Here is a 15,902-nt window from a genome sequence, read left to right on the forward strand (position 1 = left end):
CATGCAATCTATAGAAATATGTTTACAAAGATGCACAGGGAAAGCAGGAAATTTCTTGGGGTCCAAGCATGACTGATTGACTTTCTTAGAGCACCACAGGCTATTCCAGATTCTGTCATACAAGGAAATGTGCCACAGTATCTGTAATGTGTGTCTCTCATTTGAAACCTGGTGGAAAAGCTAAAGGTCTCAAAATGCCACATTTCCTAAAAGCTAGTGAAAATATACTATATGCATGTGTCTATATACATATTTATGTATATGTGTGTATATACACACTGATAAACCAAAACGCAGAACTATACTGGTACCCTTCACTGTGAGAAGGCTGATCCACATCTAGTGTTGCCTTTCAGAGAACTCACGGGAAAAGAGGACACAAATAACAGAAAAATAGGAAATCTCCAGTTTATACTTTATTACGCCTCAAGGAATCTGAGCAGGAGAGAGAAATTCACTGGGAAACGAGCTTCATCTGTTCTGCCATCCACAGAACAACTTGTCTCCATTATGGATAAATTTGTAAGAGACCCAGTCCCTCATTAATAATACCATGGACTATTTTCCCATCGGAGCTGTGTTACTCTCATTCTTCCTCATTTGAAAAGAATTTGTCTTTTTAAAACTGTTTACTGCAGTAGCTGAACAGAGCAGAGAGAAGCAGCAAATGTAACGAAGCAGCTCTCCACAGACCATAGCTTCAGGGAAGTGCTAGGAACATACCTATCTCTAAATGTAAGCAAATAGGCCAAGCACTTCTAAAAAAAATAAAATAAAATTAAGCATTAATATAAAATTACAAAGAAAAGAAAAGAAAAAAAAAAGAGCAAGTGAACTGAACAATATCCATTTCAGATTCTCATTAAATAACCCCCTATTTCTTCCATCTTGCCCATTGTTTTACGCCTTGCGGTTTGGATTCCTGGGGGCAGTTTGTATGAAGTGGTCTCAGACATTCCTCAGCGTGATGTTCTAAGAAATCGTTCTTGCCCAAGCGCTCTCTTCTGCAGATTTCTAGCACTATTGAGGAAGCACTAAGGAACAAGCCCAGCCTTGTTATTCAAGGCAAGCTACCGAACCTAAGATTCTCCCCACTACCCCTGCACCTTTTACAGCTGCCATGCAAGCCTCGGAAGACAACCTCCTTTAACATCTTGATCAGGGGAGGCAGTTCAGTTTTCCTTGCCACTCCTACTTCACACAGCCTGTTTACCCCACAAAGTGCTTTTATTGTACTTTATCTGTATAGGTCAAGCTGATCTTGAGCAGAGGAAGAAGCAAATGAAAACACATGCTGCTAGGAAGAATCCTTGCCAGTTTTCCAAGTTTCAAATTCATCTCCTTGTTTCTTCTCAACTCCACAGAGTTACCAGGAAAACCTACATTATGCTAACAGAGCAATGGCCTCTAGCTCCTTTACGCTCTTGCACATACAAGAATCCAGACGTGCAGTTCTGCAGCAGGATGCAGACTCCCAATGTCAAAGCTCACATAAAAGTGAAAAAAAAAAATAAAAATGAAGAGGCAACCCAACCCCTTTTGCTGGCACTACTGTACTTCGGTGTTTCCCTGTTAGTGAATAAACCCTCAGGCTTAAGGGAGAGACAGCCTGACAGCCTAGGCACGCTCACTTTCAGAGCGCTGCACAGACACATTCAGAAGCTGAAGCTGTCAAGTGATGCTGCACAAAGACAGAGAAGCAGCAGCTAAAGCTCAGACAGCTTCAACTGGCACTGAAGGAATTTGACAGAGTATACAAACTACAGAAGTAATGATGGTTATGTTGTGGCAGGTGAAAATGAACACACGTGGAATAATGAACATAAAGCCTATGCATCACAAGACACAAACTCCATGCAATCTCATGGAAAGAAACAGCAGCCATTGGAATATATCAATAAAATAAAATAAAATAAAATGCTGATGGAGTTTTAAAGGGAACTTGAGATTTGAAACTGCAAACGTCAACCAGATGCGTAATTTTCAAATCTAGATTCTAAAAGCTTCCCCACTCAGCAATAAAAGAACATGCACGCAATGATGGTCAATGCATATCCTACAACCACGTCTTCAAGACAAGTTTTTATGATTGTCTAGGGGTGGGGAGTGGGGAACAACAGTAAAAGTAAATTAATTTATGTGGTAGGAGTGTGGAATTCAGTGCAGGTAAGTGTGCTCCAGAAAATGCTTTCATGTAAGGTTTCAACCAAAGCCCTGTGAATTCAATCAACGGAAGATTTTCCTTCCACTTTTAATAAATTCTAGATCATACCTTTTGATAGGGAGAGGAGTAGGCTATGAAGAAGCAAGGACAAAACACTGGCTGGGAATAACTGGATTATTCCTGTACTATCAATGCGCTGTAGATTAGGCAGTTTGAAAGAAGAGACGGAGAAGAGGAAATTTATTGAGAAGGGAACCTGATTTTTAATGAACACTCTGCTATTTCTTCAGAAACGGGGAAAGGTCTAATCTCTCTCTCATTTATGGTAAGCTTATGCATTCTCTTTTCCTCTATTTCCGCTCTCCACAGTCTAGTCTGCAGGCCGTATTTCCCCATTTCACTTAAGAGAAATTTCAACCAGTCAAGAACTGAAATGAAAAATCACTCAATAATCTAAGAGAGTTGTAGCCTTTTTTTCAGCCACTTGAAGTGCTTATTACTACACCAATAAAGCTGCAGAAAACTAAGAAGTGATTGAAAATACTGCTCTACGGTGTTCTTTACTTGGTACAAATATTCATAAAAACCTGTTATTGATGTACAAAATACGACCTTTTTTTTTTCTTCTTCAAGAAAACAGCACACATTCCCTTAGGAATAATTCTAATATCTTCAAAACAGAGCTTTACAAGGCTTTTAAAAATAAATAATAACAGTCACACAGAAAAAAAAAAATCATACCTATTCCAAATATATGAAAGAGAAGAAAAGTATACACAGAAAGTGAATGCATTCGAAGTTTTGTGAAGAGAACCATCTACCCAAAAATGTTTTCTCGAGTTCTTCTATTACAAATTGAAAGATAGCAATGATATTTTAAAGAAAAATAAAGCAACAACATACTTTTCAAACAAATGTCTTCCAACTTCAGCATCTACTGCACTCAGTGGATCGTCCAAAAGATAGATGTCTGCATCTTGATACACGGCTCTACAAGGTTTAAAGCAAAGTCAGCGTCACAAGACCTTAAGTGCCACCAAAGTCTGTCAACTTGTACATTTTAGGAACAACAAAAATACTAGCCTGGCCAGATTTACACGGGCCTTCTGTCCCCCACTCAGTGTAGCTCCACGATCTCCTATGACTGTTAGGTCACCATCTGCTAGTAATTCCAAGTCCTGTGGACATAAAGAACAGGCAGCAAGCATTTCTTAAATCATTTTAACCTCCAACAAACCTGGTTCAACGTAACATTTTCTTATTTAAATAGTACTGTTTAAGGTATCACCTTACATTAAAATACAAGAACTCATACGGGATGAAATATCCATAGTTAATTTATGACTTCGTACCTTCAGCAAAAGATAACTAAGAAAGCAGGAAAAATAGGTGAGATCTTAAAGTTCACTTTTTCAACAGGTTTGCCAGAGGAAAATGCACTACTATTCTTAGTGTTATATTGATTAATTTATGGGGCTTGGGACTATGAGCGAGAGAACAAAATTGTACAGTGTTCCATGTTATACTACTGTATTTCCTCTTCAGGAAATATGAAAGTTTTATACTGAGCTACAAAACATATCCACAACTTCTATAAGATACATAAATTTGAAACAAAACTATGAAAGCAAATCTACTATCAAATATGAAAGCTTTTTTTTTTTTTAATGCAGTTTGCTGTCTGTTAAAGTCACTAAAACCTTAAGTTTAGACAACAGCCTACGACTGAGTATCAGTAGAAGATGTTAAAACTCTACCTACTATGTATAAAAACCTTGCAAAAAAATTTCATCACGGTAACCATCTGCTTTTCACCTGTGTTGCTGCTGACAGGAATATTATAACATGCTGCATAAAACCTTTTTAGCTGCCAAGCAAAATGTCTGTTTCTTGACAAATCTGGCTTAATCCTCTTCTATATCTCATGTCACAAACTCCTTTACACACAGACCTTTCAAAAATATTTTTTCATAAAACTACTTGGGCTCAGGAAGTTATCCAATACATAGCACTAAGGTTCTTTTGATAGCCGTTAGCAATGCATAATACATGATATACATGAGTTTTTTAAAAAAAGCATAAAGGATATTTGCAAAATGAAAGTCACAAATGGTGCTAGTTTGATCATTTGTTTTTCCACATTTTTTTACATCTACACATGTATCTACCATAACATCAATGAATGGGGTAAAACATGATTATGAAATTAAATAATTGGGAACAGCTTTTTCCAAACGTGACAGAGCTTCGAATAAACGACATCCCCCTCTAGTGAAAGTTTTGGGAATTACAAGAGTGTCCTTACACGTGAATGTCAAAAATGATGCACAAATCCTATCACTTAACAGAAATGTATCTCCCATTATACTAATAAAAATCCATTCTGTGTATTTTATATTACAGCACATACCACTAGACTGCAAGAACACGAAGGAAACAATAGAGATTGTGAAAATAAAACAAAAACAAACAAAAAAAACACACATACCTTTTTAAGAGCACAGACTTTTAAAACTTTTTCGTATTTTTCTTTCTCATATTCCTTGTCAAACAGTATATTACTTCTTACTGTACCAGAAAACACCCAAGGCTGCTGAGAAACGTAAGCAATTCTTCCAGTAACATTTATCAAACCTTTGTCTTTAGGCAGCTCACCAAGCACAGCACTTAAGAGTGAAGACTGGAAAAGATTGAAAAATAAAAAATGTAAAGTTTGATTGCATTGAAGACACCATGGAAACTAAGAAGTACTTATTGTCATGATGGCCTACTTCACCCTGTCACTCAAGCCACTCTAATTGTATAAATGTACTAGTACCCTTTACATGCTGTCTAGAAGTAAAACACGCAGTACTGGTTAACTTTGAACCATCTCCTCTCCACTCACAGACCATCTGCTTTCCTTGAATGACAGTACCTCAATGTAAAGTGTATCTTTATACACAAAAAAACCTTCACATTTTCAAGTTTTAGACATGTTTAAGAGACTCAAAAACCCCACAGAATGGAGTAAGCATCGAGACTTACTTTTCCAGCTCCTACAGGCCCAATCACAGCCAGCAATTCCCCTCGTCTAACAGTAAATGAAAGTTGCTGAAGTGCTGGGGTTTCTAAACTCTGTGGATTTAAGAAAAAGTCACACTTAATCAGTATGAAATACACATCAACAAAATAACTCTTTAGAAACAGAGAACAATGCACATAAGTGACTCTAAATCAGCAACCCATATGACAACTGTATTTTCAGACACACTGCTTACCTCTTCAGTAATTCACACAGACCTCTGAAATGCATTGATCCTTAACCCTAAACAAGTAATTGACAAAACTGAGTTCAGGGAATGAGGAAACTAAAGACAGTAGCAGAAGTACTTGCTCCGAGCCCACACCTCCAGGCTGCAGCTCAACACAGAGCTGGGATGGCAGCCTCAGTAACAGGAGGTCTCATCTGGACATTTCCATGGCATTCACCAACCTGGCCCCACACGTCCAGCTCCACCTCTTACCAGCTGTAAGAGGGAGAGTTTTTGAAGTTCTCTCACAGCCTGGGAAAGCTAGGTCTGTGCTTGCTCTCAAGGCTGCATCCAAAGTCAAAACAGGAAAGTACCATTTGCTTTGACACAGCTTCGTCTCACGCATCTTGGAGGCCTCTGTCAGACAACACTGCATACTATTTGTGTGGAAATACATGACCTTGAATTCTTTGTTCAATAGTCCTTACTAATATGCCTATCCTTTATGTTACACCACTGGTAAGAGTTTATTTCTCAACATATTTTGCACCTCTCCTACCAAGGTGTGATTGTAAAAATCATAGAACCATGGAACGCTCTGTGCTAGAAGGGGCCTTAAAGATCACCCAGTCCCACCCCCTGCCATGGGCAGGGACACCTCCCCCCAGCCCAGGCTGCCCACAGCCCCATCCAGCCTGGCCTTGAGCACCTCCAGGGCTGGGGCACCCACAGCTTCTCTGGGCAGCCTGTGCCAGGGCCTCACCACCCTCTGAGTGAAGAATTTATTCCTGATATGTAGTCTAAACGTACCCTTCTTTAGTTTAAAGCCATTACTCCAGTCCTATCACAACACTCCCTGACAGAGTCCCCCTCCAGCTTTCTTATAGGTTCCCTTTAGGCACTGGAAGGCCACTATAAGGTCTCCCCAGAGCCTTCTCTTCTCCAGGCTGAACAACCCCAACTCCCTCAGCCTGTCTTCATAGGAGAGGTGCTCCAGCCCTCTAAGCATCCTCATGGCCCTCCTCTGGACTCACTCCAACATGTCCATGTCCTTCTTGTGCTGGGGACCCCAGAGCCAAACGCAGCACTCCAGGTGGGGTCTCACAAGAGCAGAGGGGCACAATCCCCTCCCTCGTCCCACTGGACATCCTGCTTTTGATGCAGCCCAGGACATGGTTGGCTTTCTGGGCTGCAAGCACACATTACCAGCTCACACTGAGTTTCTCATCGACCAACACCTTCAAGTCCTTCTCCTGAGGGCTGCTCTCAATCCACTCATCACCCAGCCTGTATACATTTTTGGGATTGCCTCAGCCCAGGTGCAGGACCTTGCACTTGGCCTTGTTGAACCTCAGGAGGTTCACACAGGCCCACCTCTCAAGCCTGTCCAGGTCCCTCTGGGTGGCATCCCTTCCCTCCAGTTTACTGACCGTGCCACTCAGCTTGGTGTCACCAGCAAACCCACTGAGGGCACACTCAGTCCCTCTGCCCAGCTCACCAACAAAGATGCTGAACAGCACCAGGCCCCAGTACTGACTTCTGAGGAAGACCACTTGTCACTAGTCTCCACCTGGACATCCTGCCATTGATCACAGCTCTTCGAGCTGTGATCCAGAAAATTCCTTATCCACTGAGTGGTCCATCCTTCTAATTCACATCTCTCCAACCTAGAAACAGGGATGTCACATGGGACAGTTTCAAATCCTTTGCACAAGTCCAGGTAGATAGATGACATCAGTTGCTCTTTTATCAGTGATGTACCCATAGAAGCCTTTCTTGTTGCCCTTGATGTCTTTGGCCACATTTAAGTCTAAAAGGGCTTCAGCTTTCTTTCATAACCTGATCCCTGGCTGCTCGGATGATATCTCTTTATTCCTCACTGGCTACCTGTGCTTGCTTTCACCCTCTGTTGGCTTCCTTTTTGTTTTTGACCTTGGCCAGGAGCTCCTTGTTCAGCCATGCAGCCTCCTGGTGTTTCTTCCTGACTTCCTTTTTGTTGGGATGCATCACTCTTGAGTTTGGAGGAGGTCACCCTTGAGTATTACTCAGCTTTCTTGAGCCGCTCTTCCCCCCGGGGCTTTATCCCACAGTACTCTGCCAAGCAGATCCCTGAGGAGGCCAAGGTCTGCTCTCCTGTAGTTCAGGGCAGCGAGCTTGCTGTGCACCCTCCTCAATGCCCTAAGGACCTTGAACTCCACCATTTCATGGGCACTGCAGCCAAGGCTGCCCTTGAGCTCCACATTCCCCACCAGCCCCTCCTTGTTGGCTAGGATGATGTCCAGCATAGCACCTGCCCTCATTTGCTCCTCAACCATGTGGAGAAAGACGTTAACACTGACACACTCCAGGAACCTTCTGGTTTGCTTATGCCCTGCTGTGTTGCCCCTCCAACGGATATTGGGGTGGTTGAAGTCCTCCTCTACGAGGACCAGAGCTTATGAGAACGTGACGTTGCTCCTATCAGCCTGTAGAGGATCTCACTTGTTCAGTCTTCCTGGTGAGTGTCCTGTAGCAGACCCCCACTCTAATGTCATCCGTCCCAGCCCTCCCTTTAGTCCTGACACACAAATTCTGTCAGCTCCTCATCCACCCCCAGGTGGAGCTCCATGCAGCTGGTCATTGACAGATGTTGGCACCCCCTCCTCATCCCCTTTATTTCTTATGAAATGGAAGGATCCTCATGTCTTTAATAGCTATTAGACCTTAGTCACATAGCTAAGGGTCTGGTGCAGCTCCCTCTCACTAAAGCAAAAATCCCTTGTAACAGGATCTGCCCTTAAATGCATCTGAGGCTGCCCTAAGCGTGACTGACACTAAAATGCAAACAGCAAAATACTAGCATTAAAAAAAAAAAAAGAGCTATTGCTAGTATTTCTATTAAACAACCACATTAAAGCCTAGCCCTAAAACTCAGAAGAAGGGCACAATGGCCCCTCCAAGCTACTGACAGGCTGCTTAATTATAGTCTCCAGCCAACCTCTGACGTGCGGGAGGCTGAGTAAGGCTGTCACCTGTCCCTGCAAGGAAGCTGCCCGGTGACCCAGCTCTGGGACTGCCGAAGGGGAAGGTTGTTTCAAATGATCTGGGAGAGACGTGGGTGCGGTATCCATCCCACCTGTGACAGCTAGACTGACACACACGTGCCTCCTCAGGCCAGGAGAAATGCTCGGTGAAGCAGGAGGGTCCTCAGAGCCCAGTGGCACACATCCCATCACAGCTGCCAGCTCTCTGTATGAAATCAAGAACCCAAACCTGTGTGTGCTGTGCCACCCCGCACACCTACTGTTGTTGCTGCTGTTACCCATCCCCACGAGGTGGCAGCAACAGGGATCTTTTCTTTTTTCTCCACACTACCCATCAGCATTTTGCCATGAACATGCTTTCTCAGCCTAGAGTGCACGCACGGGCACGGTTCAGGTACTGAACTGGAGGTAAGGTCGGGAGAACTCCGCTAGCTGGTGGCAGCCAATGCATTTTTTATTGCAAGGTTTGTAGGATGAGAAACTATCTTTTAATAAATTGATCTGAAAAATCGATTTTACTTAGAAGAAAGTACTGAGAAAAGTAAATAAGCTGTTCCACACACCCCTCCACACCTCTTGATGTTGTTTCTGTACTCACAAGAGAGCAAGGGGACTTCCACCCATGCCAAGGTTTTCAAAACAAAATACTGTAAGATCCTACGAGTAATGTTAGAAAAACATCAAAATAAAAGTTTTTAAATTACCAGATTATTATATATTAAAGCAGTACTCCAAGATGTCACAGACCCTACAGAAAAGTGGTAATGCAAGCAAAAAGCACGGCCACGAGGGCATGGTATTTCTGCAAAATAGCACTCCTCATAATGAAAGGCAGTTTGTTCTATTTTTAGGCAGCGAGGCACTAAAATTAGAGCCCAGACTGATGTTACAGCTAAGTTCACCTGACAGCTAATTGCCACCAAATGTCCCAGCTCCCCTGCGCCCTGTCAGCTACCCATGTCTGTCACCTCCCTTCTGCTGCTGCTTCTCCTGGCCTGACCTTGCAGATGGGTTGTTGTTCACAGGACTCAGCTGTCAGAAAACAAATCACAGAAAAAGCTTTTCATTGCTTTATCCCTGTGAGCAGGCTCACCATGGGGTCACACATCACACATCATCGCCAACACAAGGCAGGGAACAGGGGCACAGAGCGGGAGGACAGAAAGATACGGGACTGATCCCTTCAGCGGCAGCAACTCCTTCAGTGAGCCTGGGCAGACCTCACACCCTGCAGCCAAATGAAAGAAGTAATTCATCCCTTCTAAGGGCTTCAGAGCTGATCTATTACACAGAAGTACTACACTGCTTAAGCTCTTCATTTGAGCAACTAAAATTACAAGGGGTACATTTGGCCTCTGTTCAAATTCCTGAATTTTCAAGTTTTTCACTTGAAAAGCAGACAGACCGTTCTGTAAACTAAAGGCACGTCACGAAAAAACCCGTATCGAAGAGTCCCCAGTCCCATGCTGCTATCAGACCAGCCTGTGGAACTCAGATAAGACTTGCCTCGGTAAAACAAGAGTGTGACCGTGAATTAATTGGTTTTATTTATCTTTTGATAAACTGTAATACACCATGTTAAGTTGTTTTCCTAAAACTCTATCTAATAATCCCTTTTTTACTTCCAGTGATTTTGGATTTGTGGGTTGTTGTGGATTTTTTTGGTTTGTTTTGTGTTTTTTTTAAGTACCTATTTGGACTCATAATCTTTAAAAATAAAATAAAAATATAATCCAATCCAGCTGTACGGTTGCTATACAGAGAGCCAAAGAGTCATGAGAAACCCAGACACAGCAGCAGCAGGCTGAATTGGTTACTTGACAAAGCATAGCATATTTTTATTATTCCTTTTATAACTTCCCTCTCACAGAACTCTTCCATCTTTCCAGTTAGAAACTCCATAAAATTATTTTGCCTTATTGTAGAAGTGTGTAAGAGAAATGTTCTGAACTGCTGGTATAGTTCCAGGAGAACTATTCTTCTGCTTTGCACATTTCACTTAAATATCAAAATGAAAATTACATTAAGTTTTCTTTTCTTTTTTTTTAAACCAAAAGGAATCTAGTTAATTCCAGCCATGCTATTCAACTTCACCTAATATAAATAACTCCTGAAAAACCCAAAGGTGTTCTACGGACATATTATGCAACCATTTCCTATAGATTGTTAGCAGTTGTATAATATTGGTTTGAGGAGAAAACAAAGGCTGAGAAATACATTCCACCCTGCATCAGAACGCATTCACTATTAAGTATTCCACGTCACTTAATTAAAAAGTTTGGTCAATGTCTCAGAAAGAATTCATGTCACAGAGAAGCTCTGAGAAAGTAAAGCATAATAACGTAGCAATTTAGTTCTATAGCTGAGTAGTATTGTAAGGTGGATCCTCTCATATATTTTCACACTTTATCTTCCTTGGGACACAGCACATGTGAGGGGAGGAGGGTGTATAAGGGGAGATCCGTGAGATGTCTTATTTGCATTACATTTATATGCAAAACTCATTTTTAGAGCTTCCAGCGTTTCTGATGGAGACTGAAGCTTCCCTTGTGCAAGGACACTGGCAGCTCATAATAACTCCAGCAACTCACCACAAATTGCTGCTTCTCGTAACAACTGTATTTTTAAAAAACAGAATCAACACTTGCCTCTCTTGGAGAAAAGGATACATAACAGATTTATTACCTCCGTATTGTCCCTTTTCTAGTCATTTTGGTGGCTTTGGCATATTTTAAGAACGAACAATTTGCAGCTGAACAACCTCAATTAAAACACATAGAGTAACAAGTTCTTGGAGATTCGTCCCTAAAGCTTTCAAATCTGTTACATGAAGTATAATATTCTACTGCTTCTACACTAACAAACCAGTCAAGCATTCTGTTCACAGAAAAAAAAAAAAAAAAAAAAAAAATCATACACTAAGGCCTGCTGTACTGTGCTGTCTGTCCTTAATTCCAATGTAAACATCTAAGCTGCAGTACGATGCTGTTAAATGAGATATTTTCCCATAGAAACATACAGATTTTCATTTAGTATAAAATTCAAGAGCAGCTACTTCTAAGATGCACTTGATACTGTTTTAAACCTATTCAACAGAGGTAGTTTAACATACTAAAAGGTTTCTCCTGCACCAATACAAAGCAACAGCACACCACACAGAGACATACTGCTTTGTAGGCTCAACATGCCTGCACCACCAGTACGCCCTTAACATTTAGTAGAAGTTTACCTTATCCCAATAGCAAGTCAAGTCCTGAACATGAAGAATGACATTGTCATTACTACCGTGCAGCTGGGGCTTGAAGTGTGAGACCTCATCAAGTATCAGGAAGTTCTGCAATAAAAGAAAAGGTCGGGTTACTGATGTGAGACTGGGAATGAGAAAGGAAGCCAAACACATGTTTTTCTAAGCAGCATACAACATGTTATTGATGAAAAAAATAAACACACTGATAAAGGAATTCCAAAGCAATGCAAAACCCATTCAAACAATGCACCTCTAAGAGCTAACTAGCCCAGAGATCACCCAGAAGTGCAGATTTCACAGCGTGACAGTACTGTGGAACTCTACCAGCAACCTGCTCAATAACAAGATTCCTGAAGCAGATAGAACTAAAAAATAAATAAATAATAATAATAATAAAAAAAATCAGGGGTAACAGTTACAAGTTGGAGACAGAAGACAGAACAATTCTAACATGATTTGAATCATCGACCATGAAGACCTGAAATAGGCCTCTAGCACACAACATTTTGAGAGAAGATGAGTAGTTAACACGTACTGAATGGCCTGCACACACGAGAGTAATGCTGAAGACTTATGAAAGTCAGTAACTATGAGGAAACGGAATGAAGTTGACAAAGGGGGCACAAACAGCACTGTGATGTGTTAGCAGGCACAAGGGACCTTGCTCAGAATTCAGCTGGTATCACTTAAGACACCTGCAAGCAGTCAAACGTTTTCCTGCAGCCTCCAAACTCAGTGCACATCCACATCTCCACCAAACGGCAAAGCAAGTCTGAACTCTGGCCAGGTGAGCACTGCTGGGCCCTGTTTTAGGTACCTGCAAATGTTACGTGTGAAAGAGAGGGCTCAGGAGAGGAAGGTGGTAGTCAGGGAAAGGAATTCCAGACATAGACTGTGTCTGTAATGAGGCACATGGCCTTTGAAGTGTGATTTGGATTTAGATGATGGATGAAACATCAGTGAGTTATTAGCAAGGAATCGGTCTCATTTCAGCTTTTACCAGGAACTTCTAGCAGTAGTGTTCGTATCAGGTATAAATTCTAGCTAGCCATTTAATTCAAAAATGCCACAGTAACGCATATGGAAGGCTTCAAATAAAAATAGCACAAATCAAGAAAAAAATTATATGGCTAACATTAAGGATTTAACATAGCAGGGGATGGGGACAGCAATCAACACTAGAAATAAAATGTTCAAAAGCAGTAAAACAATGTAAGCTTTAAACACTGTTTAAGTTCTCTTAAGACATTCTTCCATTCTTCCAGTATTGAATTGTTTATGTCTACCATGCAGAGAAAAACAGAATTGCTAGCATCCACAGGATGCTGAGAGGCAAACACTAGCTTGAGATAGGATTGTGTCCTTGAGAAAAAACAACTATCTTTTTTTTACCCAGATGAAATTTATCCTCTTTTCCCAGTCTCTACCAAAATAACCCTCTGAAAAACAACTGCTCTCACTTTGTTTCACAAGGGGACCTTGAGGCAATCGCTTCATCCTAAAATAGTGGGTGAGCTTCAGGAATAGATGCAGACGTTGCTGTGTAGCTTAGGTGAAGGGAGAAGACAGCTTAGAGGAAAAAAAAATTAAATACCATAATATTCTTCAGTTCCTATGTGTGTATGCATCAATATGGAGGAAAGGCTACTGATTCCCCTCTGATTATGAGGGGAATTCATTCTCACATGAAGCATGCTATCTCCTGCCTCCACGTCTCCATCTGAGCATATTTTAACATCAGTGCTGAAACCCCACTTGCTCTCGTTCAAGGGTTCAAAAATTCACCTTCTTAAAAAAAATACATTCTTTTCAGTCTTGCGCAGATACACCTAGCCATCAGCTTTGTATTTTTTCCCTACATTTTCTACTCTCTCCTTCTCTCTCTAATTCATAATCAGAAGCGCGGGGGAGCTGGAGCCAGCTGCTAGGAGCAGAATCTTGTGACCCGTAGGATATACTGGAAACTGAGACAGGAGAAAAAGGGAACAGCCTGCCACTGCCTCCACTCAACAGTCATTCTCCTGTTCCTAAGGCATCTTTTTCAGCCTTCCATCCACGTCCCTCAACCTGCACAGCTTGAATGATCTTTTGAAAGAGCACTGCCCTGGAGCTGAACACAGGCTACATGAAAGTCTTGAAAAGCCAGCATGCACCATCCAGCATCCCAAGCACTTCCCTCCCCTCCCACAATTTAGTTGAAGCAGTAATAATAAACGTTACTGCCTGCATTTCGCTGTGGTGGGGATTTTCACACATTAGGCTTTTCTAATTCCATTTGCATCGACTTTTACAAAATGTTTCTCTGAAGAGCAGAGATTACCTGTTTAATACATGGGTTATGTGTGGGCTTATTACAATTAGAAATTCATCAATAACAAAAAAAAAAAAGAAAAAGATTTATTACAACCAGATACACAGAGAAGAAAATAAAACAGGACATTTCTAGGTACTTTGATCAATAAATGACATAGTGACACCCTGCAAAACCACATTTCTGCTTACTCCATTCTAGGCAAGATTAACTTTTTTCCCCGCCAAATTTAAGTTCTAAAATACTAATTCTGTATTTCAATAGCTTGATGATTTAGGACTTCTTAAGTCTTAAATTTAAAACACGTTTTGCATGTAAATGTTTCACTCTTGAAGTTTATGCTGAAGTACAGGTACATACAGCAAACATTACTATTTTATTCAAAACATCATGGAAAACAAAACAAAACAACACAAATTAGGTCCTTCTGCCAAAAACAGCAGCATGTTCATCCTTTCTGAGCCTGCCCTCCAGTATTGAAAGAAGCTACAGGACACCAGCTAGGGCTCACACCTTCCCTCTGCAGAGCAGATACATCTCCCACTGCTGTTTTTGCCATCCATATTTCCTGACTAAAGACTCCCAATCCCACCATATTTGCACACATGATCCTCTTACTTCAGAAATGTCTACACTGCCTCATTGCACTTATTTTTCTCCTACATTTCACCTTGCCCTAGAGCACATTTCATGGGTTTTTGCACGTTTACACAGGAACACATTCAGTTTCCAAAGAGGTTATCTCAGTAAAAATTTGAAACTCTGCAAAACTAAAATAAAGCTGCATTTTCTGGTGATGATATATAATGTTAGAATAAGAGAAGAAATCCACAACCATACCTTGATTCGTCGTATGCTAACCACTGCCTCGGACACTCTCTCAACAGCCGCAGGGAAGAAGAGAGTTACTGTCAGTCTCACTGCACCATACAGGGACACGGCAACGAACACCCGGCTGGCGGAGATAACATTGCCAAGTAGTACATATGCCATGAAAGTCATGAACACTGTTATTTTGCTCGCCACGAAGAAAGAGGCTAAGTTCAGTCCTCGAAGGTAGGAGCTCTTCATAACCATGGCAATCTCCTTCCTAAAAAATGCAAAATACAAACATTCGCATCAACCCCTCTCATCACAGATGCCCTCACCGATAGGATGAGGGAGACCCCACTCTCAAGATTACACTTTTATGTCCTTTCTTCCCCTTGCACCACCCCAACTCGCACGTGAAGAACTGTACTCAAAAGTAACTGTGAAGTAAGCACAGCATATGGCAAATAATAAATGATCATTTAAAAGGCTTAGGAATGAGGAAAACAAACATTTAAAATATTTAATATTTTGATAGCTCCTTGAAAAAAAAGTGTTCTTTAGGGACATAAAATCCAAATACTCTCTTTTCCTGTTTTGGTCAAACTAGCATTTTAATTCCAATTCTAACCTTTCGACTCTTTCTAGATGGTGTACAAGAGCAAAGAGGAAAAAAACTTCTGTACAGTAGCCAAGCGTCCAGCAGTTCCTTATCCTTCCAACATAAAAATCCAATAGAGTTCAGTCACAAACTCTTGCTAACATCAATGCACACTCTGCAACTTGTAAAACAGGCAACTTCCAAAACATGAGGAGTTCACCTGTGGCCCAAGCATTTACCACTACTCAGTGGCTGTTCCTCAAGCTGGATCACAGGATTTGCAGTATTTCCTTTGATCTCTGCCTAAATCCTTCCTGATTTGGACCCCGTGCCTGGCTTCCACTGCTCTGGGAGTTCTGGTTTGTAATTCAGAAAACACAGGTCTGCGAGGCCAGCTGTGCTGCCCACCATTTCCTCAGCTACCTAGTCCCTGATGTACAGGACAGACATAAAGACCCCTGCAACAACCAATAAAGCTGCTGATGCATATGTTTTCTATTTTCACTTCAGTTA

At 41.4% G+C, this 15,902-nt stretch overlaps 1 protein-coding gene across 4 annotated transcripts in view; it reads right to left on the bottom strand.

Moving 5' to 3' along the window:
- Positions 1-15,902, bottom strand: part of ABCC4 (ATP binding cassette subfamily C member 4 (PEL blood group)) — a 149,264-nt gene that overhangs the window by 110,063 nt on the left and 23,299 nt on the right. For all 4 annotated transcript variants that reach the window (XM_084506830.1, XM_084506832.1, XM_084506833.1 and 1 more), the window contains 6 exons: positions 14,819-15,068; positions 11,650-11,754; positions 5,192-5,281; positions 4,653-4,844; positions 3,248-3,342; positions 3,068-3,154 (listed from right to left, as the gene is read on the bottom strand). In XM_084506830.1, the coding sequence (XP_084362956.1) occupies positions 3,068-3,154; positions 3,248-3,342; positions 4,653-4,844; positions 5,192-5,281; positions 11,650-11,754; positions 14,819-15,068 (819 nt within the window). The remainder of the gene's footprint in view (positions 1-3,067; positions 3,155-3,247; positions 3,343-4,652; positions 4,845-5,191; positions 5,282-11,649; positions 11,755-14,818; positions 15,069-15,902) is intronic.

This window comes from Aythya ferina (genome assembly GCF_964211825.1).
Source record: "Aythya ferina genome assembly, chromosome: 1".
Classification (NCBI taxonomy): domain Eukaryota; kingdom Metazoa; phylum Chordata; class Aves; order Anseriformes; family Anatidae; genus Aythya; species Aythya ferina.